This window comes from Pollachius pollachius (assembly GCF_949987615.1).
Source record: "Pollachius pollachius genome assembly, chromosome: 15".
NCBI lineage: Eukaryota > Metazoa > Chordata > Actinopteri > Gadiformes > Gadidae > Pollachius > Pollachius pollachius.
Genome location: NC_136948.1, coordinates 11,669,757 through 11,692,755, shown reverse-complemented (window position 1 = coordinate 11,692,755; position 22,999 = coordinate 11,669,757). Strand labels below are relative to the sequence as shown.

The following is a 22,999-nucleotide window of genomic DNA, read 5'->3' as shown; positions in this document are numbered from 1 at the left end:
TTCACACACGGATCCCCCGCTCCAACAGGCAACTGTACGCATAACTGTAACTCAGTTCCCCCCCATGCGCCCACATGTCTCATGTTCCATCTATAATGCCTCCAACAATGCCAACAATTTACGTAAACACACGGAGATGTTCACCAGCTTGTGGTGAACACGACAATCTGATTCGCACCGTCGTGTTCTCTGAGGGTAAGAGGGTGTCGCCGTTCATCGTGTTCTCTGCAGGGAGGCTGTAACCATGGAGGGAGGCTCGAACCACGACCCAGCACATCTCCCTTCTGGAGGCAGAACAGACGGCTCCGGCCCCGGTCTGCTGTACTCCTTATACGGTGCAGCGGCGTGTACGAGCGCCTCTGCATTTCTCAAATGGAGAATTCTGCTATCAAGGTTGATAATATTTCCTTCCTGTGGGTGTTTTGATTTCTCAGACCGCGGGCCCGGGTCAGGGAATGGAGCCTTCAACTCCCAAGGTTATGAGAGAGCGTCCTTGAAGGGAGGAAGGTGGAAAAGGGGGGAGGAGGGTGGAGGAGGGTGGAGGAGGGTTCCTCCCTGCCCAAACAAGGGGAGCGGAAGACTGCGGTGATCAGACGGCACAAACACAACCCTCATTAGGATCCTCCATTAGTCGGCCTTGACTGCAGCACCTCTCCAGCCTTGTTTTGAGTCCAACTTCAATCGCTCTCTGTTTTTTATCGACTCGTATTAGAGCGGAGATGCAGGGAGGAAATCATTTGTTGCAAATTCCTCCCGCTCAGAACCGCCGCCAAAGTCTTTGGTTTATGAAGCCCTGGGCTCAGGAGCTTAAGCAGCGCTGCTCTCGCTGCTACGCCGCCGCGCAGAACGCTTGTTTTTCCACACCTTCATGCATTCTTGTACAGCAGAGCGCTCCATGGGTTGTCTCATCCTCCTCTCCACTGCCTCCCGCCCCCTGGATCCAGGAATCCAGTCATAGATTTTCCTTGGATTTTGTTTGGCTGAACGAGCCCAAGACTGCGATCAATGCACTTTTGATGCTTTCCAGCACCAACGAGACCCCTAGTCATGAATCAAGTCCTTTTTCCATTGTTTAACATGGCCCCGCTCCCTGGTATCCTCTCTGCAGTCCAACCGGCCCGTGCCGTTCCCTGGTCTCTGGACAACGTTGTAAACACGCATCAGAGGAGTGGAACATGGGCAGTCCAACAGCCCCCCTGCCCTCGGCACCATGCTGCTCAAGCGTGTGTGAGAAGCCTTCACATGCCAGCCTTTGGTCCCACCGGGATCAACCGGGGCCTTATGAGTCGGCCCCATGGCAGAGGTGCGATCTGTCAGTGGAACGAAGCAGAGTTTACACTGCGGAGATGAACACAGAACAGCCTCTGTTTGCCTCTGCTGGTAGCAGAGGGGTAAGCTACTGGCCCCCTGACAACGGCCAGAGAGACTGTGGCCACATTCTCTCCGCAGACATAAACAGTCACACTTCCAATTTCCTGTGCCTGCAGTGGACCAGGAAAGGCCTTCCACATAGAGGAAGGAAGTGTGAGCACTCCATGCGTTGGTGTGTGTGTGTGTGTGTGTGTGTGTGTGTGTGTGTGTGTGTGTGTGTGTGTGTGTGTTTGAGCAAGGATTAGCTTTTCATAAACACACATCAGGATCCTGAGAGAAGCTCTGCTAAATGTACGCTGTATCATCAAAGTGTGCTCGTGCGTAGATGAGGAGACCTTCGGCGGGCAGCAGAGTGGAGCCACAATGTTCGTCCAGATCTGGTACCTGTGGAACATCTGTCTGCAAGATGACAAACAAGAACCCACTGGAATCATCTGAATACAATCTGCCTCTGTACCTGACCCACACGCACACACACGAGCACCCACACATGAGCGCACTCACGCACACACACACACACGCACGCACACACAAACACACAGACACACACACACACATGCGCGCACGCACACAAAAGCACACACACACAAACACGCACACACAAACACACACACACATGCGCGCACGCACACACAAACACACACACATATGCTCACACACACACAGACACACACACACACACATGCTCGCACACACACACACACACACATATGGACACACACACGCACACACACACATGCTCACAGACACACACACACACACACATTTCTGCTCATTATATTACACATCTTATCTACCATGTGTGGAAAATTCCCATTGGAATCTCACTGTGTGTATGTGTGTGTGTTTGTGTGCGTGTGTGTATGTGTGTGTGTGTGTGTGTGAGAGAATGTACCCCTCCCCCACATTTGTTTTTACTACTAGCAGGCTAACCATTTGCTCTGGCATGCCCTGCGGAAGGCTCCCCTGGCTAGCTCACTACTATTAATAAAGAGGTGTAATGTTGTGTACAACATAATGTTATAAACTTGTACTAGAACTGTGTGCGAATGTCTAGCTGCCGGCTGTGTAACGTAGCTTCAGAGCAACGCCACAGGAACGAGAGCTGGTTGGAACTTATTAGCATTAGCTAGGATTCGGGCTATGTGTTGCAAAGATTCCTCAATCGACTGGCTTCATACACACACTACTGCTCAGAGCGAAGCGAGTCCTGTCCCGGGCGCGGACCGGTCTTATCAGTGGACCCAGCCGCGGGACCCCTCCTGGCCTCTCTCTGGAGGGCCCGGTGTGTTCAGACAGGACAGGATGTGTTCAGGTTGAGGCGGAGGGGGATGAGGAGGGGGGCTGGGGGTCAGGGGGCGTAGTAGGCTCCTGAGAGCGCTGATGCAGGCCTTCTGACACCATCACAGGGCATTTGGAACTGCTCCATTTCACTACATCTGAGGAAGCAGACCTGAGCCAATTAAGAACTGGGAGGGTCGGTTGCTGTCCGCCTCACTGTGGCCTGGCCTACCCTCCTCCACCTCCTCCTCCTCCACCTCCTCCTCCTCCTCCTCCACTACCAGCACCAGCGCTTTGATCTCCCACACGCTATCCACAACCAGAGCCAGAACACTTTGCCCCCTTCTCTGCGATGGATGCTGAGGCTTTGTCCAATTATTGCAATCTGGCTTTAACGTTTCTGAGTGAACGGACCGAAGCGCGACAAATCACCTCCATCACATCCCATCTGCCCAAAACAAACCCTGCTTCCCCAAAAGATGGCAAACAGATTGCGTTTCATTCAGTAATTAATTGCTGCTCCATTGTTAAAAAGGATAACATGTGTTCAAATCAGCCCAGATTTTCCTCTGTTGGACTTCAATTGGCTTAACACAAGCTTTTGGGGCTAAGCTCTTTTGGGGGGAATTGTTGGCACTATATGAATAAGATACGTCCTGGATTTTAGTTATTGCAGTATTAAACAAAGGTTGTGGAAGGATCTGAAGGGTGACGTGCCAATAAAGTACATTGTAAACTTTCCTGATTGGATGATCCTCTCCCTCCTCACTGTTACAAACAGCAAAGTCTCAAACATCGCCTTTGTGCACAGTAACTATATAAAGTGAAAAATCCAAAACTCAAAGTGTAATTTCCGCCATTTTTGTGAGACGATCAAACTTCAGACCTCTCTTTTGAGTTGTGTTTGTTTATGCAGCAGAGAACCTCAGGCTCGACCTTGACCTCAACCTTGATCTCGACCTTGACCCTCTCTGCTCCTCCCTTCCAGGACCCCCGCAGGTGGCCGACCAGGTGGCCCACCGGCAGAGCGCCCGGCTGGGCAGCGCCATGAAGCTGCCCTGCCCCGTGGACGGAGACCCCCCGCCCCTCATCATGTGGACCAAGGACGGGCGCAACATCCACAGCGGCTGGACGCGCTTCCGCATCCTCCGCCTGGGCCTGAAGATCAAGGAGGTGGAGGCGGAGGACGCCGGCACCTACGTCTGCAAGGCCACCAACGGCTTCGGCAGCGTCAACATCAACTACACCCTCATCGTCATCGGTAAGGAGCCCTCAAAGTGTTCTCATGACGTATTTCATGTTCCGATTTCACCTAGACTCTGCATAGCCTCCCCCCTTACCCCCCCACACCCCTCGTACGCACTTATTGGATGTTGTCCCTCCTGGCACTTAATATTCACACGTATTGTATGTTGTACGTCCTACAACGACATAAAAATAGTACTCAGCATCGAGTAGCGTCTTATCTTAGATATAAGATACAAATCCTGTGTAAAAGCTTCTGCTAAATGCCCTAAATGTATATGTAACTGTACATTTATTTATGTTCCATCATCCCCCACGAGGGAGGTGACTGGGGGCTTGTAAACGTGAGCTATTCTGTGAGTTCGACTCTGCATCTGTGAAGTCACCTGCGTCGTAAAAGAGAGGTCATCTCAGGCCTGCGACGATGAGTCAGACCACATCATCCTCCGCCACGGAAACATCTTGGATTCCGTCTCTTTGGGTCCAGATTTGTCCCACCTCGTTGCGCTCCAGAACCCGATTGATCTGCAGATGTTGGGAGACGTCCTCCCTGACGGAGGTCGCGGCCCCAAACGAGGGGCTCTGCGGAGGCCTTAGCGGTGGCTCCCCTCCTCTTTCATATTCCTTACAGCCCCTCTGATCCCAAAGTCAACAAAGACATGTGATATTGTTTCATACCACTTCATCCTCTGTGATTCCGTCGGCTTTGGGATTCTTCCTCTTCCTCGGGGCGACCCTGTGTGAAGTCAGGGGGGGTCCGCGCTTCTCCGCGCAGCAACCAGAACCACATTGGATCACCACGGCTGCTTCGCTGCAAAGCCCCTCGTAGCTCCGGAGCACGACGGAGAGGATCAGGCCGCTCTCCCCTGCCCTCCGGCCCGCCGTCTCCCCGGCTGAGCCGCGGACGCCGCCTCGTGCGTTTGTGCATGTGGTCGTTCTCTGTGTGTGCGTTTGTGTACAGTAAATTTCCTCTGCTCCGGAGCGGAACGTGATGAATGAGTGGAGTGTAGCGTTCAGGCGGTGTTTAGTCTAATCACTCTAAGATGGCTAATTAGGGGCACAGCCTCTGGGAGTGAAGTGGAGGCCAGGGCCCGGCGGTGCAGCCGCCCTGTGAGTGCTTCGCAATTATATTCCACTGAAAAGACCGCGTTTCCCAGAAGGCCGTTTTGTGACCATGTTCTTTTGATTCTCAGGAACCCCTTCAATAGGAGGTTGCTTTTACTTTTGAATAGAGATGGAGATCAGAGATTCTGATAATATTACATTATGAACTGGAAATAAGTTACAATTACAGACCTGTCTGGTGTTTTGACAAACCTGACAATCAGTCAGGGATCTGGTAGGCATGTAGCAGAGTTTGATTTGAGCAGGAGCGAGGGAGATGAGAGGGTTTGTAACGTGATGTACTTTTGTATCTACTCGCGCGGCCCTGGCTGACCTCTGCATGACTAGAGACAGATACAGCTACACAACAAAAAAAAACGTTTTGCCTCATGCCCTTCGCATAGCAGACTTTCTGGCTGTGGGCTAAGGACTTGTTCACAAGTAGACACATCATATCTCAGCACTACAAAGAGCATATTGTGCTGCAGTGAAACATTGCAGATAGAGATTTGCAGGCCATTTACAAAGCTCAAAGTTCACATACAGTTCTGTCATATGGCATGTATTAAGAGATCAGATTATTTACATTTGGAGTACACTGAACTCCCTTTTTAACAATGTTTAAACCTGGCCTCATATAATACATGGTTCATGTTGTGGATAGGCCAGCAAGAGAGAAGAATAAGCGATATAAGTTACACAGATTCAACATCTTGTACGACGACTCTTCACGCTCCAACAGAGAGACAAACACACGTATTAAAGGACGTATAAATCACAGTCGATTTGTCCAACGATAGATAACATCTTTCTCCCTGCAGTCCTGTGGTGTGCTTAGTGACAGATGATTCATCTCCTTTGGCTCCCAGTGCTGTGGGACTGAGGAGGCTTCAATGGAAGCTATATGACTTCACGCACTCTGTTGCAACTGGCAGTTATTGCTGTTTTCTTTATTGCAGATGGTTTCAACCTTGCCTGGCAGTTTGCTTTGCTCTGCTGTCAGTAAATCAGGACTAAATTCCAACAGAGTTGTTTGTCTTTAACGAGCCTTTATTATTGTTATCAGTGGAATTAGCGGCAGAAGAGCTCATCTCACGGATCCCAAGAGCTAACCCTAATTCCTGATTGGTTGAAGTTCCTTTGTGTTGTTTGGTTGTAGTAAATGCCTAAAAAACCTTTCATGCGCACGCACATACACACACGCACGCACGCACACACACACACACACACACACACACACACACACACAAGGCCCCCTGTTTCGGCTCCTTCGTAGGTCGGCCCAGCAGCCAGGGACTGGCAGCCATCAGCTCAGCATTTGTTTTCCTAGATGATTGTTCCATTAGGGGGGGGGGGCAGAGCTTTCTCCAGTAGGAACCAGATTGAAGGGGGGGGGGGGGGAGGGGCCTGGGGGTTCTGCTTCAAAACAGTAACAGGACTGGAGTCAGGGCTTGAGAAAACCTACGTCTCTCGGCCAAACGGGGCACCATCAACACGGGTAACACTTTCCATTAGGCTTGAGTCAGCTAATTGCCAGCAGCATTTGAATGCCGCTGCCGCTGCATGCTAACGGCGGCGGGGAGCTCGTTAAGCTGCTGGGGGAACCGGAGGGCTTGGTGGGGGCTGGGGGCCGATATTTTTTTTAAAAGGCTCTAAATGAGGGGTAGCTTCCAGCGCAGCCCCTGCATACATCATGTCCGTTTATTATTTTTACTGGATCAGGGGCCGCCCACACAACCCCACTTGTTGGTTACGAGGCAGTACCGGGGGGGGTTGGGGCGGGTACTGGCGGCTAGATTCTGGCCGGCCTTCAACATCAAGGCAAGCACAGCATACTCTAAAAACATTACACGGCTGCTCCGTCTGGGACTGGGGGGAGCGGAGGCCGCTCGGAGGAGAGCAGTGAGAGGAGGAGACGCCAAGAAACGCAGAGAGATTGAGGAGTAAAAGAGTAAGTCAGAGTTATGCAGGGTGATGTAATAAAGTGTGGGGGGTTGGGGTTTGGGGGACGATATTCCTCTCCCTCCATCTGCCAGTGGACAGGCTGTCCTCCCCTGAGCTATCTGAAGAATCTGGCCGGCCACTGCAACATGGCGCCTCCTCAATCCCCCCAGCTGGCTGTTTGGGCCCTGTTTGGGGTGGTCTCCTGACAACTGACCCCCGCTACTGCCAGGCCCCGCCCCCGGGCCTGCCCCTGGTTCCACCCCTCCGGCTCTCTGGCCATCCCACTGACCCACACATGACAACAACATACAGGACCACTCTGTGCTCGGCTGTGCGCAGTGGAAAAGACTCTTATGACAGTGGATTTGGGAGGATTAAACTAGGGTGTATTTGAGCGATCCTCGAGACACAGATGATGGCTTTCTAATTGAGACTGCTCAGCTTACTGTCATTAGGTGTCCATTTTTCACACGTCTTTGGATTATATTAACATTATATACCTCTGGATATGTCGTTAGGCTAGCCCTCTCCGTTCTCCTCCCTGCTCCCCTCTCCTCTCCTCCCTCTCCTCCTCTGGACATTAGATTGTCCCCAACAACATCTGGAGCTCATTGGAGCCCACAAATCACGGCCCCTTCTCTGTGATTCAGCAGCCCCACGAGGCCAGGGCAGGCCGCCGTTTCCTGAGGCTTGATTTGTGAATGAAAAGGTATTGAATGGCGTCGGCCTTTAAAACAACATGGTCTGCTCGTATGAATGGACTGTAGCCGATGGCGACGGCAGCTGATGCTGGTTTAGAGCCGGACAGGGGAGCCTTGTTCGTGGCTACGTCAATTGCGATGACTTTTATGTAATTAATAGCCGTGCTGGTTTTTACCGCTCGCTCGCTTAAGGACGTTTCAGCAGAGGTTAAGGCCTTCTTCGGGTTTCGTTCCCGGGCAACGGGAGGAGACACACGAGGCCGTTAGCTGGAAGGCCGCTCAGCCTCAGTGTAGGAATAATAAAAATAACCAGAAGTATAAATTATTTCGTAGGCTTGAGGTGTCCCCCCCCCCCCCACCGGTCGGAGCGTCCAGCGCTGAGCCAACATTGTTGGAGGACAATAGCGTCTTGGGATACGGTTAGTTATAGGCGTTATAAAAGAGCCTCATTGTTCGCCAGAATTGACATTAAGTAGGGAGGAAATAGATTCCAAACTAAAAATCAAAAAGAAAACTGGGGCAGTGTGGGAGCGTGCCGTGTTTGGATTGGGAGGTTCAGGAACCGGGAGGAATGCGGAGCAACAGAGAGATGTTTCTTCCAGCGCAGGCTGCTTTTTAGACGAATGGGTTATTATAGTTGGCTAGTTAAAGCCCCCTCAAATAGCCATGACATCATGGCTGCGCCTGGTGGGGCAGGGGACTCATGGAGGGTCTGTGCCCGGAGACCCTGGAGAGCTCTGAGGGGTGGGGTGGGGGTCGGGCCGGGAGGGCGGCAGCACCAGAGGGGGTGGGGGGGTTAGGAGTCACATCTGGCCCCTCTACCTGGGCCTGCCGCCCGGCCGAATCAGTGCCGCCCCACTGCCTTCAGAGAGCGTCCCCCCGGTCTGAGGGAGCTGTGGGCCGCACTGATCCTGGTGGATGGGATGTTTTACGCACTTTTTTCCGCACACTCTTATGCACATATTGTATGTTTTACGTCCTGGCACTTAATGTACGCACTTATTGTATGTTGCACGTCCTGGCACTTAATGTACGCAATTATTTTAAGTTATATGTCCTGGCACTTAATGTATTGTATGTTGTACATCCTGGCACTTAAAAAACACTACTTGGCATTGTGTCTCATCTTATCCTAGCAACATTTGTTGTATACAGGGAATGGGTTGAACTTGCGATTTGTTAGTGCATGCCACTTGGTTCTATGAACATCCTTACTGTACCGACAGCGATATATTGTTTCTCTTTCTTCTGACAAATGTACTTACCTTAAGTCGATTTGGATAAAAGCGTCTGCTAGATACCTTTGGCGATCAAGTCCGAGGGTTCTTGCCCTCTCCCCCCCCCCCACCACGTAGAGCCCCTGATTTCATCATCGCTGCGACCCGGTGAATAAACGTCTGTTAGCTGGTCCCTTCATATTATATTTTAAGCCCTGTCTTAGCTCCGCTGCATTATGTCAGCCCGTGACATAAAGCCCACAGCTGTCCGCTGGAACTGGGGTTATGAAAACTGATCACATTACTCCCCAATGCTACAGGCTACGACCTTAAGCTCAGCACACCCGGCTTAGGGGAGACGGGCAGGAAACGCTGAAATGATTTGGATCGAGCAAAGACGACCTCACGGGACGTTATTTCCATTGTTAAGCTCTACTTTTCAAGCTAAAGATCATATCAAACAAATTAACCCATAGGACTAAAGCGAGATGAGCATTCATTAAGAGCTTTAAAAGTGCTTGCTTCATAAAGCTGCCACGACCTGCCGACCCGTTTACCAAAAACCTGACCGGTCGAAATCCAAAACCCCACATTGAAACGAATTCCCACAAAATGGCCGCTGGAGGATTCCTCTGGGGCGAAGCTGCTAATGACCCGTTGGTGTCTTTAAGGTATTTACTGAGCGGTACAGCCAACCACTGACAGCTTGGCTAGACAGCGACAGCCCTGAAAGGCCACGGAGGGTTTACTGCTATGAAATCAACGGGAGATTACCTCATGCTGTCTGTCATCGGGAACGGGATACGCTGTGATTACGCACGGCAATTAGAGTTCTTTATTACTACACAGCATTCCTCGCTCGGCGCGGTCTGATGTGCGCTCCTCTTTGTTGTGTGTTTGTGCTCTGCTGGGGATTAATAGCATGTTGACGTGTTGTGCAGCCTTTCATTACCACCTGCCCTCCCTCTGTGCCAACAGATGACTCTGGTTCTGATAAATCCAGACCCGGGGGACCCGCTGGACCACATTCGGACGTTGGGCCGGATAGCGTGTTGGGGAAACTAGGTAAGAACATCTGCCATCAAGGCTGGGGCATTAGTGAGACCGTCTGAGGGCCCGGGGAGGAGAGCATTGTTATTTACCTTCAATGGATGAATGGATATCTCCGGCATGAGAAAACAGGACAAACGGAGACAAATGCTGCCAATTCCGATGTAGCGAGGCCAAATATCTTTGTGTCAGATTCCCCTCCAGATCCGACCGAATAATTAACGCTTCTCAGGCCGGAAAGCCTTAATTATTGATCCGTTAGCGGCTGCCAGACAGCTGTTTCTGCGCACCAAGTCTTCCTCCTCAAAACCAATGTGTTTTCCACCAAGAGAGTCGAGAGAGGACCTCTTTGTGAGAAGAGGCTAAGGAGTTTATGTTTGATGCGGTTTTTATTTATGGAAGCACTAAAACTACCCATAGCGCCTCATTGGAATAAATCTCTCTCTCTCCCTCTCCCTCTCTCCCTCTCCATCCATCTCTCTCGCTCTCTCTCTCTCTCTCTCTCTCCCTCCTCTCCCTCTTCCCTCTCTCTCTCTCCCTGTCTCTCACCTTCTCTCCCCCCCTCTCTCTCTCTCCCTCTCCCTTTCAACCCCCCTCTCTCTCTCCCTCTACTCTCCCCCCCTCTCTCCCTCTGCCTTTCACCCCCCCTCTCTCTCCATCTCTCTCTCCCCCTCTCTCTCTCCCTGTCTCTCTCCCTCTCTCTCTCTCTCCCTAAAGCCCGCCCCCGCTTCACGCAGCCCGCCAAAATGAGGAAGCGTGTGATCGCCCGGCCGGTGGGCAGCTCGGTGCGTCTGAAGTGCGCGGCGAGCGGGAACCCACGGCCAGACATCGTGTGGCTGAAGGAGGAGCGGCGGCTGACAGAGCGGGAGGTGGGGGCGGGCCGGCAGAAGAAGTGGACCCTGAGCCTGCGGGGGCTGACCGCCGAGCAGAGCGGCCGCTACACCTGCAGGGTGTCCAACCGCGCCGGGGAGATCAACGCCACCTACAAGGTGGAGGTCATACGTAAGTACCCCGTGGCTGGAGGGACGGGGAGTCCTCCCGGGAGCGCCCCGTCCCAGCGCCTTAGGGAGTGCCAAGGCCTCCGACCTGATTTGCAGGCTGTCCTTTAGGTTAATGAGCCTAAAAGGGCGTTCACACCAAAAATGAAGACGCGGCGCCGATCTCTACAAAGTCATTGCAAAGAGGCAAATTTTTCACCTGAAAAATCTGCGGTGCGAATTGATCAACGGCGCTGGCTGAATACCTGGTTCACGTGAAATTCATGTGATTCAACTCGCGCAAGTTAAAATATTTTGTAGGATGAAGCGAACTTCGCTTCATCCTTTGTCGTGACAGCATATCGGCGCTCAACCCCCCCAGATTGAACCGCAACATCGAGACGAAGTGAATGTTGCCGTTTGCGGACTCCCGGAGCTCAATAATATCTATGAGATTTTCTATAATACCTCTATATAATATATAATATCATGGCCAAAAGCTGTGTGCGCCTCTGGATGATATTATGAAACCTAAAAGACCGCGTTGGGTTCTCCAACGTCTCTTGTACTCCCACAACAAGTAAAAACTCGTAGTGCTGGTTATCTCGGCGATAGTTGACAATGAAATGGCGGAGGGAAACTTTTCTGTTCACAAGACAGCCCCTCCTCCTCCGATTTCACAGAAGTGTTTTGCTGTGAAAGCACAGTTAGGGCGCTCGGCAGTCTCTCCATCCTGGGGGGTTGCCGGTTTGGATCCCCAGTGGTTTTGGTGCCTGTGAACTGAGGCCTCACACGCTCAGGCCAGATGTTCTCACCTGTAAACATGCTTCTTAACTAACGGAGGAGGTCGGCTGGTGGGTCTGGTGTGGACCGCGCCGGAAACAAATCTTAGGTGTTTGAAGGGAATAACAAATGCGTTGCGATGTACCGCAAACGTGGCCATAAGCAACTTAAAGCCGGCGCTCGAGGGGATCAAAGTGGAGCCATCGCCTGCGGTGATGAACACTCTGAGACGTCCGAGTTCGGTCAGGTTTACGCGTATGGATGCATGTGTGTAATCACGTATATTAGAATCATACTGAGCAGGCAGGTCTGAGTGAGGCCTTCTGTTCTGGTGGTGGGGTTATTGTCGGGAGGGGGGCGGGGAGAGAGAGGCTTTTCAACCCAGGGACCCTCCACCCAATCTGGAGCTGATTAAAGACCAGCTGTCTGCCAAACCCCCAGAACCCCCTTTCCTCCTCATGAGAAATGTGTTCAGCACAACCAGGAGCAGAGAGAGACGGAAACTAATCACACGTCCTCCTTGTGTTACATGTGGTTTTCTGCCTCTCTGTCAATTACAAGCTGTGAGACCGGGGCGGGTAACTGTACCACCCGGGTCTCCACGCAGAAGGCCCGCCATGTCACACCCATGATGGTGGCATCCTAACCATGGCGACCCCTCTCTCTCTCTCTCTCTCTCCCCCCCCACACAGAGCGGACCAACTCCAAGCCGGTGCTGACGGGCACGCACCCGGTCAACACCACGGTGGACTACGGGGGCACCACCTCCTTCCAGTGCAAGGTGCGCAGCGACGTCAAGCCCGTCATCCAGTGGCTGAAGCGGGTGGAGACGCACGAGGAGAGCCGCTACAACACCACCATCGAGGTGGGCGACGACCACTTCGTGGTGCTGCCCACCGGGGAGGTGTGGTCGCGGCCCGACGGCTCCTACCTCAACAAGCTGCTGATCACCAGAGCCAAGGAGGAGGACGCTGGCATGTACATCTGCCTGGGCGCCAACACCATGGGCTACAACTTCCGCAGCGCCTTTCTCACCGTGCTACCAGGTGAGTACAACGTGGTGATGAATTGAACCGTCTACTGTTGCTGTTTGTGATATTTTGTGATTGGAGGTATAAGGTGAGCAAAACAATGACATTTTTGGGGGTGAAACCATTTATTGTACATTCTGCGCCACTGGCTTGTCTTTTTCATTTTCCTTTGTCTAATTTCAAGTGAAACCCCGTTTATTTTACATGCAAAGCATGTTGAACACACGACTAGAGATATCATTTTTTTTGCCCCTCAGCGTCAGATTCAACAGATGCCCTCATGCGTCCTCACACCTCCTCTCCCCTGACCTCTCCTCCCCCAGACACCAAGCCTCCCACCCCGCCCATCTTCGCCCCGTCCTCCAACTCGCTGCCCTGGCCTGTGATCATCGGCATCCCCGCCGGCCTGGTGTTCATCCTGGGCGTGGTGCTGCTGTGGTTCTGTCAGAACAAGAAGCACTGCCCGCCGCCCGGCCCCCCGGCCCCCCAGGGCCTGCATGGCCCACATCCCCGGCTGGCCTACCGGGACCGGGAGAGAGGCTGCGCCGCCCCCTCGTCCGGCTCCTCCAGCCCCGAGAAGGAGTGCTCCGTGGGCTCCATGAACTACGAGGAGTACCTGGCCCAGCAGCAGCTGCTGCTGGGCCAGGGCAGCTCGGGGCTGGCCACCAAGATCTACCCCAAGATCTACACGGACATACACACTCACACACACTCCCACGTGGACGGCAAGGTGCACCAGCATCAGCACATCCATTACCAGTGTTAACCCTGGTGGGCCGACCCCCCGCCCCCCCACTCCGTCACAGGGACCGCTGTGGTCTAGTGAACCCACACCAGCTCTGGAGGTCTCACACCCACCAGGGCAAAACTCCCTCTTTTGTTTTTATAGACACCTTTACCAAATCTGTGCCAAAGTCTTGCTGCAGCGGGACATTGTTGGCTGTGCGTCTGAGCGAGCGGTCCTGTGATTGACATGTTGGTGGTCAGTGATACAACACGTCAGGTTCGCTGCTTTCCCTTCCCTGCTCATCACCATTGTCACACCACTAAAGAGAAAAACGTTGGATTCCTACGGTGCACTAAAGGAGTCGGTGCTGTGTCTCGTGTGTGTTTCCAGAAGCAGACGAATCAATGCTATGAGGTGGATGGATTCCTGTTGGTGTGTCTAGTGGGTTTTTCCACCCTCTGCTCAAGTGAAGTTCAAAAGGGCTCCTTTAAGCTGTTCACTTCCACAACTCTGTGCATGCTCCATGGTCGAGGTAATTCAAGTGGTACTGAATATTTTTACAAAAGGGCTGGTTTAATGCTCCTTCTCAGGTAGCCCTTTGTTAGCGTGACATGGTGTTTGTAATGCCCGTATGTTAAAAGCCTACCACTATCCTCACAAAACAGAATTGTAGACAGAAGTTAGCCCTCTTTAGATGTATGTGAACCCTAGGACTGCAAGGGATAGAATAAAAAATGTGTTTCCATGTTGTGTGATTAGACACCATCTACATTCTCCATGACCTTCTTCAGTCGGTTGAGAAGAACATCAAATGTTTTCCCTGCCAAATGATTACCAGCTAGGGTAGAAAGTGTTTTGGACTGCAACCCTACCCAACCAATTTATGAAGCTCTAGTTGTTTATATCCAAATTGAGTCGTATTTAATTTATTTTAATAAGAAAATGTATCAATAGTTTATTTTTCAGAGTTATGCATTTTACACATCATCATTGTAAGTTTATTAAAGTATACTGTAGTCCTGTATAGTATATATTTGAGTATTTTTGTCAAGATAGAGTAATCACATGTATATGGAAATGTTTACTGTAGGTATTTGAATTTGTTGTATGACAATCTTGTATTATACATTTACTTAAGTATAAAAACTAAATCATCTATTTTGATGATTTAGTTTGATTAAATGACTTGAAACTCATCCTACTTTTGAGCCGGCTTCTGAAAGCCTCATGAGTTCTTTACACAACAGACTCAAACCTGTTTTGTTCCCACCTGTTCACATCAGGATCAGAACTCCTGTTTTCATCTCCATGCGGTCCAGGTGTGGATTGTGCGTTTGTGACGGCAACAACCCCCAATAGATAAACACCAGTGGGAAGACACAAGCAGCCCAGCCTCCATTCATACTGGGCAAGAAGAGACGAGCCGGACTGGTCTGAAGAGGGTGACACAGGGGGCAGCCAGCAATCAGTGGGAGAGATAGCTCAGGTGAATAGATACTGTTCAAACAGAGGACCCTCACAGTCCCCTTCACATGAGGGATGGACCTCCCCTGCAAGGCGACACCCATCTTCCCGCATCTTTCCCTCCCTCCTGTTTAAGAAAGTGAATCGGTGCTCTCGTCTCCGCGTGGTCCAGCACCTCATTCACCTCCCATCCAGCTAGGATTTGCTTTCACCGTTTAGGAAGTGCATTGTCCCGCTGCGAGGCCGCTGTGACGGGGCAAAGAAGGGCTGCATTGTGTCGGCCTGCTCTTGTTTTGCAGTAGTAAGTACTGCGAGCCGGGGATGAGCTCCAGATGGATGACTATAGGTTGAATATATGGTTTATCTCCCCTCTGAAAGGCTCAACATGATCCAACACATGTATACATTGAATAGGCTTTTTTTTATCCCTCTGTGAGATGACCTCAACTTTTAAGTATTGTCCTGAATACAATTATGCATTTACTATTACTAACCCCATGCATGTTTCACAGTAAGGCAACACTGCCCCCTTGAGGTGATGCAGCCCCAAACATGAAGAACAACAAAATCTCATTCTTTAACAGCTTTATTATTAAGTATGCAGCACGTGTAAAACAGACTTACAAAGAGATGAAAACTTCTGACGGTATAGAGAAACAGGGTTAGAAGAAAGAAATGATTCTCCCAAGTGCAAAATCTTACAATCAAGAGCAAACTTGTCTATATTTCCTTTCATATTGCCACATCAAGTTTGTTTATTAATCCATAAAATATTCTAAAAGACATGAATATAAGACAAACATAAACAATGATGAAAAAGAAGGACACGGTTGTCAGCCCGTCTGGACTTTGGCAATGAGTTCGTCACACAGGTTGGTGAGTTCGACCACCTCCTTCACCTGGAAGACAAAGCACACATCAGCCTCCAGACGCTCCCAACCACACCCTCTGAAGTCCTGGTGCGCGGCCTCACCTTCTGGTCGTAGTTGCTCTCCAGGGCCTGAGACTTGAGCTGCTCCCTGCGCAGTTGGGCTTGAAGTCCGGACACCTCGGCCTTAAGCCGTGAACGCACCTCCCCCGTTTCCTCATTAGCCCTGAGGACAACACAAACATCTCATTGATCTGAACACACACACACACACACACACACAATTGTCCACACACCCCCCCCCCCACAGTATAGTAGAAGCAGAACGCCGGTACTAGACACACTTGATGGCGTATCAAGTGTTTCCCCTCCGTTTCCATCCAGCAGCAGTGCTGCTTTTTGTGTATGTGTGTGAGGTGCACCATGTTGATGTGCATATGTAAGGTATTGATATGCGTGTGCACAAAGCTGATTTTCTGGCATTAATGTTTGTGAAAAGGCAGTGTTCAGTCGAAGATGTGTCACCATCCCATCTTCTGGGATCATAACACGGTTGGTCCTGTCTATACAGTCAAATATTTAAGCTACTCTCTGTATTGAAGTCACTTGTGCTGCATTAACTCTGCATGCTTCTTACTTCAAGTCTGGAGCAAATCATGGGACGACGCCCCCAACAGTATCATCATGCCCTCTATTTTGCGGTTCAGTATTTTTCCACAATATTGGGGGTGGGGGGGTATATGAGGCACCTATGATATAAGTTTATAAAGAAAACAAATAGTATTGGTACGCCTAACATGATTTCTCCAAAAATATGAACGGTTTTGTTTGCATGGCTGACTGCAGTGCCACTGGTAGTCCAGCGGTGGCGCTGTTCCACTGCTGGATGCATGTCGGTGAAACGCTGCATCAAACTGAAACGCCGGCTCTTACTTGCTGATCTTCTCCTCGGTGTAGGCCTTCAGGGTCTGGTAGCGCTGCTCCTCCTTCCTGATCCGCGCCAGGTACTCCTGGGCACAGCCTTTGAGGGTCTCCTCGTTCTAGGGGGCGAGACGACGCGCGTTAACACGGCGTGACCCCTGTTTGAGGGAACACTGGCAGAGGGCGGCCAGGACTTTGGGGTGCTGACCTTCTTGTAGCTCCCCAGGGCCACCTTGTACTTCTCCAGTCTCTTAAAGAGCTCCGAGAAGGAGCTGTCCAGGGCGCTCAGCTCCTGGGACACCTGCTCCTTCTCCGCCAGGGCATTGTTCAGCCTGGTCTGGGCCTGGGCGCGGTCCCGCTCCCGCTGCCCCTTCCAATCCGCTGGGGAACACAGAGAGTTAGACCAGGGATAGACACTCACCTTTTAAGTACTGGCCACAGCGGCCACCACCGAGCTCCAAAAATTGCTGGCCAAAATACATTTTTAGTGGCCTAAATGTAAACTGTAAGATGTACAGGCGATGTAGTGTTGGGAGTGGGAATGTTTATTTAACGACTTTTCATGGCCCTGGGCCATGGTAAATGTTGAACCCTGCTTCACATTGTGTTGTGGAGCCATCTAATCAGCCGTGTTTCAAAGCTGGGGCCCAATGAGAGGCGGGTAGAGACTCACCAATCATCGTTGGGATGGTTTGTTCAACGCCAGAAAATACTTTTCTATGGGATGGAGGGAGAAAAGGTATTGAGTACAATTAGAGATTTAAAGCTGCACAGACAGCTTTATCAATTTTTACTGCAGCCAGTTTAATATGATTTAAAGGAGACATATTATACCACCAGGTGTGAGTTTCATTGGTAGTTAGAAGCCGTTTTGAAAATCTGCATCTTCTGACATCTAGATGGACACGCCCACTAATGTCAGAAGACGCAGATTTTCAAAACGGCTTGTAAGGGCTAATCACACTCTCACCTGGTGGTATAATATGTCACTTTTAACAAAGGACATGGCAATGGTGGAGGAAAAAAAAGCAATATATATAAAAAAAACATCAGCAAATGAGCAAAAAAGCATGTAGAACGCAGGGATTACCTCAGCTCGTGGTGATCCTCGTATAGCTTATCATATTTTAAAGTCAGCAACGCCTCCGTTTTCTTTGCCTACATGGGGGGGGGGGGGGGGTTACTCAGCATATAAACAGTACACAAATAAAATTAAGTACAAAAACAAAGTTATAAGATACCACTTGAACAAAAGCCATTACAAAATGGAACTCCATTTAACTAAATTTGCAATAAAGATGAGTTGAATCTGCTCCTAATAAATGAGGCGAGTTTTCGGTCCAAACAAATCAAAGCAAGGTTTTAGTTTCCGGGCCTACCTCTGCCTGAACCCTGGCTATGGCTGCGTCCATGTCTTTCTGACTGTACTTCAGGACGTCGATGATGGCCTCCTCGGTGCTGGTGGGGGGAACCAGACTCTCCAGCCTGGGGTGGTTCTGGATCTCAATCTAAACGAAACAAAAACGGATCACTTGACCTGACACCGTGGAATCACTGAACCGAAAAAAGACTGACATTAAAAGAGCCTGGGAACCCACGGTGTCAGCTGGAATTCAAACACTATTCCATTTCAAATAATTTGGGTTTGGGTTTCTTTAAGCATCATGTGACTCACTCGTGCTGCTGGGACGTCAATGAGCTTGAAGTCGTCCATTGCCGGCGGCTGCTGTACCGCTCTTGCCGACTCCAACCTAATGTGAAAACACAAAGACAGGGAATACGCTTAGGAAGGTGGTTATGAGATAATAACGAGGTAATGAGAGCAGCAGAATGGGAAGGGAGGAGGTTGGTACCGAGAAGCCAGGGCTGCAGGCCGTGGGGGGTTGATGCTGACAGTGGGGTCGCCGGCCTTCTTTGGACTCTCCCTCATAAGTGGGTCAAACTTGAGGTAGAGGGACTGCTTCCTCAAAACCGACTCTTTGAACTGTGAAGCAGGAGCGGAGGAATTCAGAACTGAATCCATGCAGCAACACGCGATGCAAAAGCAAAGTACAAAATGTAACCTCACGTTGGCTGAGCCAAACTGCTCCAGGTAATCCATCTGCCCATCGAGGTCACTTGATATGACTAGGAGGAAGGAAACGAGGTTGTTACACAGCAATAGAGAGCAACATTTCATTACCAATTCATACAATTTATTATGCCACAGAACAATTTAAGTTTCTAAAATGTTTACCATCCACGTTAAATATGTAAGAGAACGTAGATATATACACTGCCGTGTTCTTGAAGAAAGTAGTCTAAACCGGATCGCTTTTAACTCACTTTATTTGTTAAAGTATTTCGGTATGGTAACTATGAAGCAAAAGGAGGGGAATTGTATATACTTTTGACCTGTCTTCCAGCCACAGGGCTACCATGGGTTTCTGACCTCCGATCTGACTCCCGCTCTGTTTGTATCACGTAGGCGTGGCCTACGTATTGGCTCCGGCTTCCTCACCTGTCTAAAGGTGCTGCCATCTGTGGCCGGAGTAGTTATTGCAGCTTGTATGTTGGTCCTGCTCCCCTTGTGGCCATGTATAGTAATTACAGCTTATGTGTTCGACCCCGCTCCCATATGGCTATGTAGGGGTAATGCAGCTCATATGTTTGATCCTGCTCCCATGTGGCTATGTGGAGGTAATGCAGCTTATGTGCTTAATTTACGTAACAAAACACAGTACACAAACAAGACTGCAGTGTAGGACACTCACATGTTGACCCAGGAACAAACTCCATGTTGGTTTCCACCAGGAGAGTCTGTGAAGTCCAGTCATGTTGCTGGCCAAAGTCCACGGGCTCAGGCGTACGGCAGACCGCCTCAAGCTGAAGCTCCCGGTCTGGGGCTGGGATGGACATTGGTTCCTCTTGCTGGGGAATTTCAACCTAAAAATTGTAACATGTAGCTTATTGTTCAGCAGCCCTATGCATTATGAAACATAAATGGTACGCTTATGTGAGCTGTCCTTACATGAACATAACTGGCTTCCGTGTTGGTGGCATGATCTGCAGCGCTAAAGACAGCAAACACAACCTAATTAGTCTTTCAGTTTTTCCCACTTGAGCAAAGGTTCCACCGTTTTCAAATGTGGGAATCAATCCAGAAATGAAAAAGGGAACCGTACCAGGGTGAGGGTGCCCGGGTCACCAGCTGTGGGGACGCCGCCGCGGGGGCGGGCAGCTCCTCGGTCACAGCTGATACCTTGCCCGCAGGACTGGACTTCACACCACATGGGTTGTCCATTTTTACGCTTGCGCCGAAAGGATTGAAGTTTGGATCATCCAATTTGTCAAAGTCAAAGGAGTAGGTGGCCTTGGGGAGGGGGGTGTCGACCTCGACGCCAACGTCCGCTACGCACGGCTTTGTCGGTGGCGGCGGCCGTACCTCCAGCATGGGCTTTTTCCCGGACGCCTTCGCTGTGGGCGGCCGTTTGCCAAACTTCTTCGGTTGTGGCTTAAGTTTCACCTCCGCGCCGTCGTCAAAGTTAAACTCTAGTTTGACGGACCCTACCTTGGTCGGGGGATCTGCTGGTTTTACTGTGGCTTCAGATTCAGGAGCCTTTGTGATGTCATTTGAAATGGGGGTCACCGTAGAGACGGGCCCGGCCTCTGCCGTGGTGGATGGCTCCTTCTGCACTTCTAAGATATTCTCTGGGTTGGTCTTCACTGGAGAGGCTTGTGGGGGGGCTGGGTTGGTCTTCACTGGGGAGGCTTGTGGGGGGCCTTGGTTGGTCTTTACTGGCGAGGCCTCTACGGGGCCTTGGTTGGTCTTTACTGGGGAGGCCTCTAGGGGGCCTTGGTTGGTCTTTACTGGGGAGGCTTGTGGGGGGCCTTGGTTGGTCTTTACTGGCGAGGCCTCTACGGGGCCTTGGTTGGTCTTTACTGGGGAGGCCTCTAGGGGGCCTTGGTTGGTCTTTACTGGGGAGGCCTCTAGGGGGCCTTGGTTGGTCTTTACTGGGGAGGCCTCTAGGGGGCCTTGGTTGGTCTTTACTGGGGAGGCCTCTAGGGGGCCTTGGTTGGTCTTCAATGGGGAGAACTCTGGGGGACCTGACAGCGGTTGGCCGAGGGGCGTGTCGTCAGGGATCTTGGAGCCGGTTTGGAAAGGGTCAATGGCGTCCAGGTAGTCAAAGTCCATACTGTAGGCGCCTCTGGAGTGAAGCGGGGCCTCCTCCGCCAAGGGAGCAGCGGCCGGAGCGTCTTCCTGAGTGACGTTCAGAGACGCTGCGGCAGGCGGTTGTTTGTCAGGGGTGGCGATGGAGGATTCCTGGTCTTCGAGGCATGAGTTCTTCATCACTGTGACCACACTGCTCTCAGTGGAGCTTACTTCAGCCAGGGAGTTTTCCACCGAGCGGTTGAAGGGGAGGGTCTCGTCCAGGGCCGACTCCAGTTCTCCGGCCTCTTTGAACGCCGCCTCAGGCTGGTTTTGGGATAATGGAAGGTCTTCAATAGACGGCCGCGTCGGGGAAAAGGCAAACATTTTGGAGCCCGAGAAAGGATCCATGGTGTCGAGATTGTCAAAGTCCAGCTGATAGCCTCCTGTGCTTTTGATGGGCATTTCGTCGTCAGGATGTGACAAATCGTCTGTTTGGAAAACAATTACGGTTACATATCCCAGGCGTTACTACAAAATAAAAAGCAAGAACAAATGTGAATTTTTTTTTACCATTATTTTGTCCAGCAACGGCCTCAGTCGCCTTTTGCGGTGTTGTGCTGGCAAAACAAATCAAGGGGTCAATATCCAACAGAATATTCCATAGTTCCCAAATTTCAGCAAAAAAATAAAGATTATGTTGAGGACATACTTTGAATCCAGCCGTAAGGAATCGATCGCCTTCATACACTCAACCAGGTTATCCATCTTCACAGACTTGGATGGAGACAGAATTCTTTTAGAGACTGGGTCTCTTCTTGGAGTCTGGAAGCAAACCTAGAAGCAACAGATTAGGTAGAATGAAAATGATAGACGTTAATTATTCCAATATAAAATATGCATGTTTTTAACATAATTGCAATTACAAAGTGTTAATGACTGTATTATTCCATTAGGTAACTCAGAATAACAACAATTGTGTTTTTTGACCTCCTCCAAGCAAAATGTATACCTTTCCACCCTTTGGCACAGTCTTGTTAGGTAGATTCTCAGTTTGCCGAAGAATAGATTGCCTTCCAGTTGGCTGTTCAATGGCAAAAATGTCGTCACTTGAACTGTTGCGCTTTCCTCCTCGGTGGACACCGAGGTTCTCATCATTCACAGGAACGGAACCCATCCTTGGGGAAGGGACACAGACGCAAAAATAGTATCTTCAGCATCTTTACCGTGGATCAATATGGGTGTCCACAGCTGGGCCCCATCTACTGAAGTGGCCGTGTAGACATTATGTCTATGAAGACAACGGTAATCCTAGTCCATCCTTTACATCGATTCGGTACCACTACAGATTTCATTGTATAGTATTGAATGCATATCCAAAACAGATTAAAATATGATTGACAAAGTTGTGATGTGGCTTCATATCCGATATTCCTTCATAACGTCGTCATAAAGTTAACTTCAAGGCCTTCTTCAACGCTGCCTCAAATAAAGAAACAATAATTGAAGGGCTGAATTGTTATAAAAAGTAAAAAGGATTGTCTGGTCTGACTATCCGCCAAACCAAGCAATCCTTTTACTTTTTATAATGATGACACTAAATACATGTGTATCGGTAATTTCAAAAGTCAAATGATCCCAGCATCCAGGCGTACACTAACACTAACGTACTCCGGTATTGATCAGTGCGGGATAAATGTTGTTTCTGCATTGTATTTAATGGAACAACCTACCTTAAATTAACGGTAACGTTTGTCGTTGTCTGTAATGTTCGCTTCCACGCAGACAGCAACACGAATAGCCCCGAAGAAGACACCTGAAAGCCCTCCGCCAACGGTTCGTATTTTTAAAGTCATGAAATGAACCAATCAAACAATTTGAAACTCTCGCCGGAAGCGCTACGTGGTGAGATATCCAATAGGCTTACAGAACGGACATGACGAAACCAAATGTTGTAGCTTCTGAGTTAAACGATGGGTGGCAGCATTGAGTCAAAACAATTGCTTATGCACCTCATCTTAATAAAGCATATTATATCAACCGTCGAATTGATTAATTTGCAAGGATTTCTCGACGCACTATTTTATCCCCTACAAATTATGCACTTTCAATCGTAATGTAAATTGATCCATCGCGGATCTATGTGCCTCACACACCTGCAGATCACCGCCAGCAGGGTTCAGTAG

At 50.2% G+C, this 22,999-nt stretch overlaps 2 protein-coding genes across 2 annotated transcripts in view; one reads left to right on the top strand and one right to left on the bottom strand.

Annotated features, from left to right (window-relative positions):
• Positions 1–14,621, top strand: part of LOC307086757 (fibroblast growth factor receptor-like 1) — a 29,671-nt gene extending 15,050 nt beyond the window's left edge. Inside the window, exons 3-7 of the mRNA XM_079752075.1 lie at positions 3,641–3,913; positions 9,842–9,928; positions 10,631–10,915; positions 12,366–12,719; positions 13,028–14,621. Coding sequence (XP_079608201.1) covers positions 3,641–3,913; positions 9,842–9,928; positions 10,631–10,915; positions 12,366–12,719; positions 13,028–13,470 — 1,442 coding nt within the window. The 3' untranslated portion in view covers positions 13,471–14,621. The remainder of the gene's footprint in view (positions 1–3,640; positions 3,914–9,841; positions 9,929–10,630; positions 10,916–12,365; positions 12,720–13,027) is intronic.
• An 882-nt stretch (positions 14,622–15,503) lies between these two features.
• On the bottom strand, positions 15,504–22,629 carry tacc3 (transforming, acidic coiled-coil containing protein 3). Its single transcript, XM_079752348.1, has 17 exons — positions 22,547–22,629; positions 21,826–21,991; positions 21,526–21,650; positions 21,387–21,433; positions 19,849–21,304; positions 19,695–19,737; positions 19,438–19,609; positions 18,753–18,811; positions 18,538–18,668; positions 18,360–18,435; positions 18,064–18,192; positions 17,775–17,842; positions 17,358–17,401; positions 16,893–17,065; positions 16,697–16,803; positions 15,869–15,989; positions 15,504–15,794 (listed from the first exon to the last, which is right to left on the bottom strand). The coding sequence occupies exons 2-17, from the start codon at positions 21,988–21,990 to the stop codon at positions 15,729–15,731; spliced, it is 2,982 nt and encodes a 993-aa protein (XP_079608474.1). The 5' UTR covers position 21,991; positions 22,547–22,629; the 3' UTR covers positions 15,504–15,728.
• Between the last annotated feature and the right edge of the window lie 370 nt (positions 22,630–22,999).

Excerpts from the sequence above, each read along its gene's own strand:
- tacc3 (XM_079752348.1), bottom strand. The coding sequence starts at position 21,990 with ATGGGTTCCGTTCCTGTGAATGATGAGAACCTCGGTGTCCACCGAGGA. Across the intron at positions 21,651-21,825 it reads CTGTGCCAAAGGGTGGAAAG|GTTTGCTTCCAGACTCCAAG; the intron begins GTATACATTTTG and ends TGTTGCTTCTAG. Across the intron at positions 18,812-19,437 it reads GTTTGTTCCTGGGTCAACAT|TCATATCAAGTGACCTCGAT; the intron begins GTGAGTGTCCTA and ends CCTTCCTCCTAG.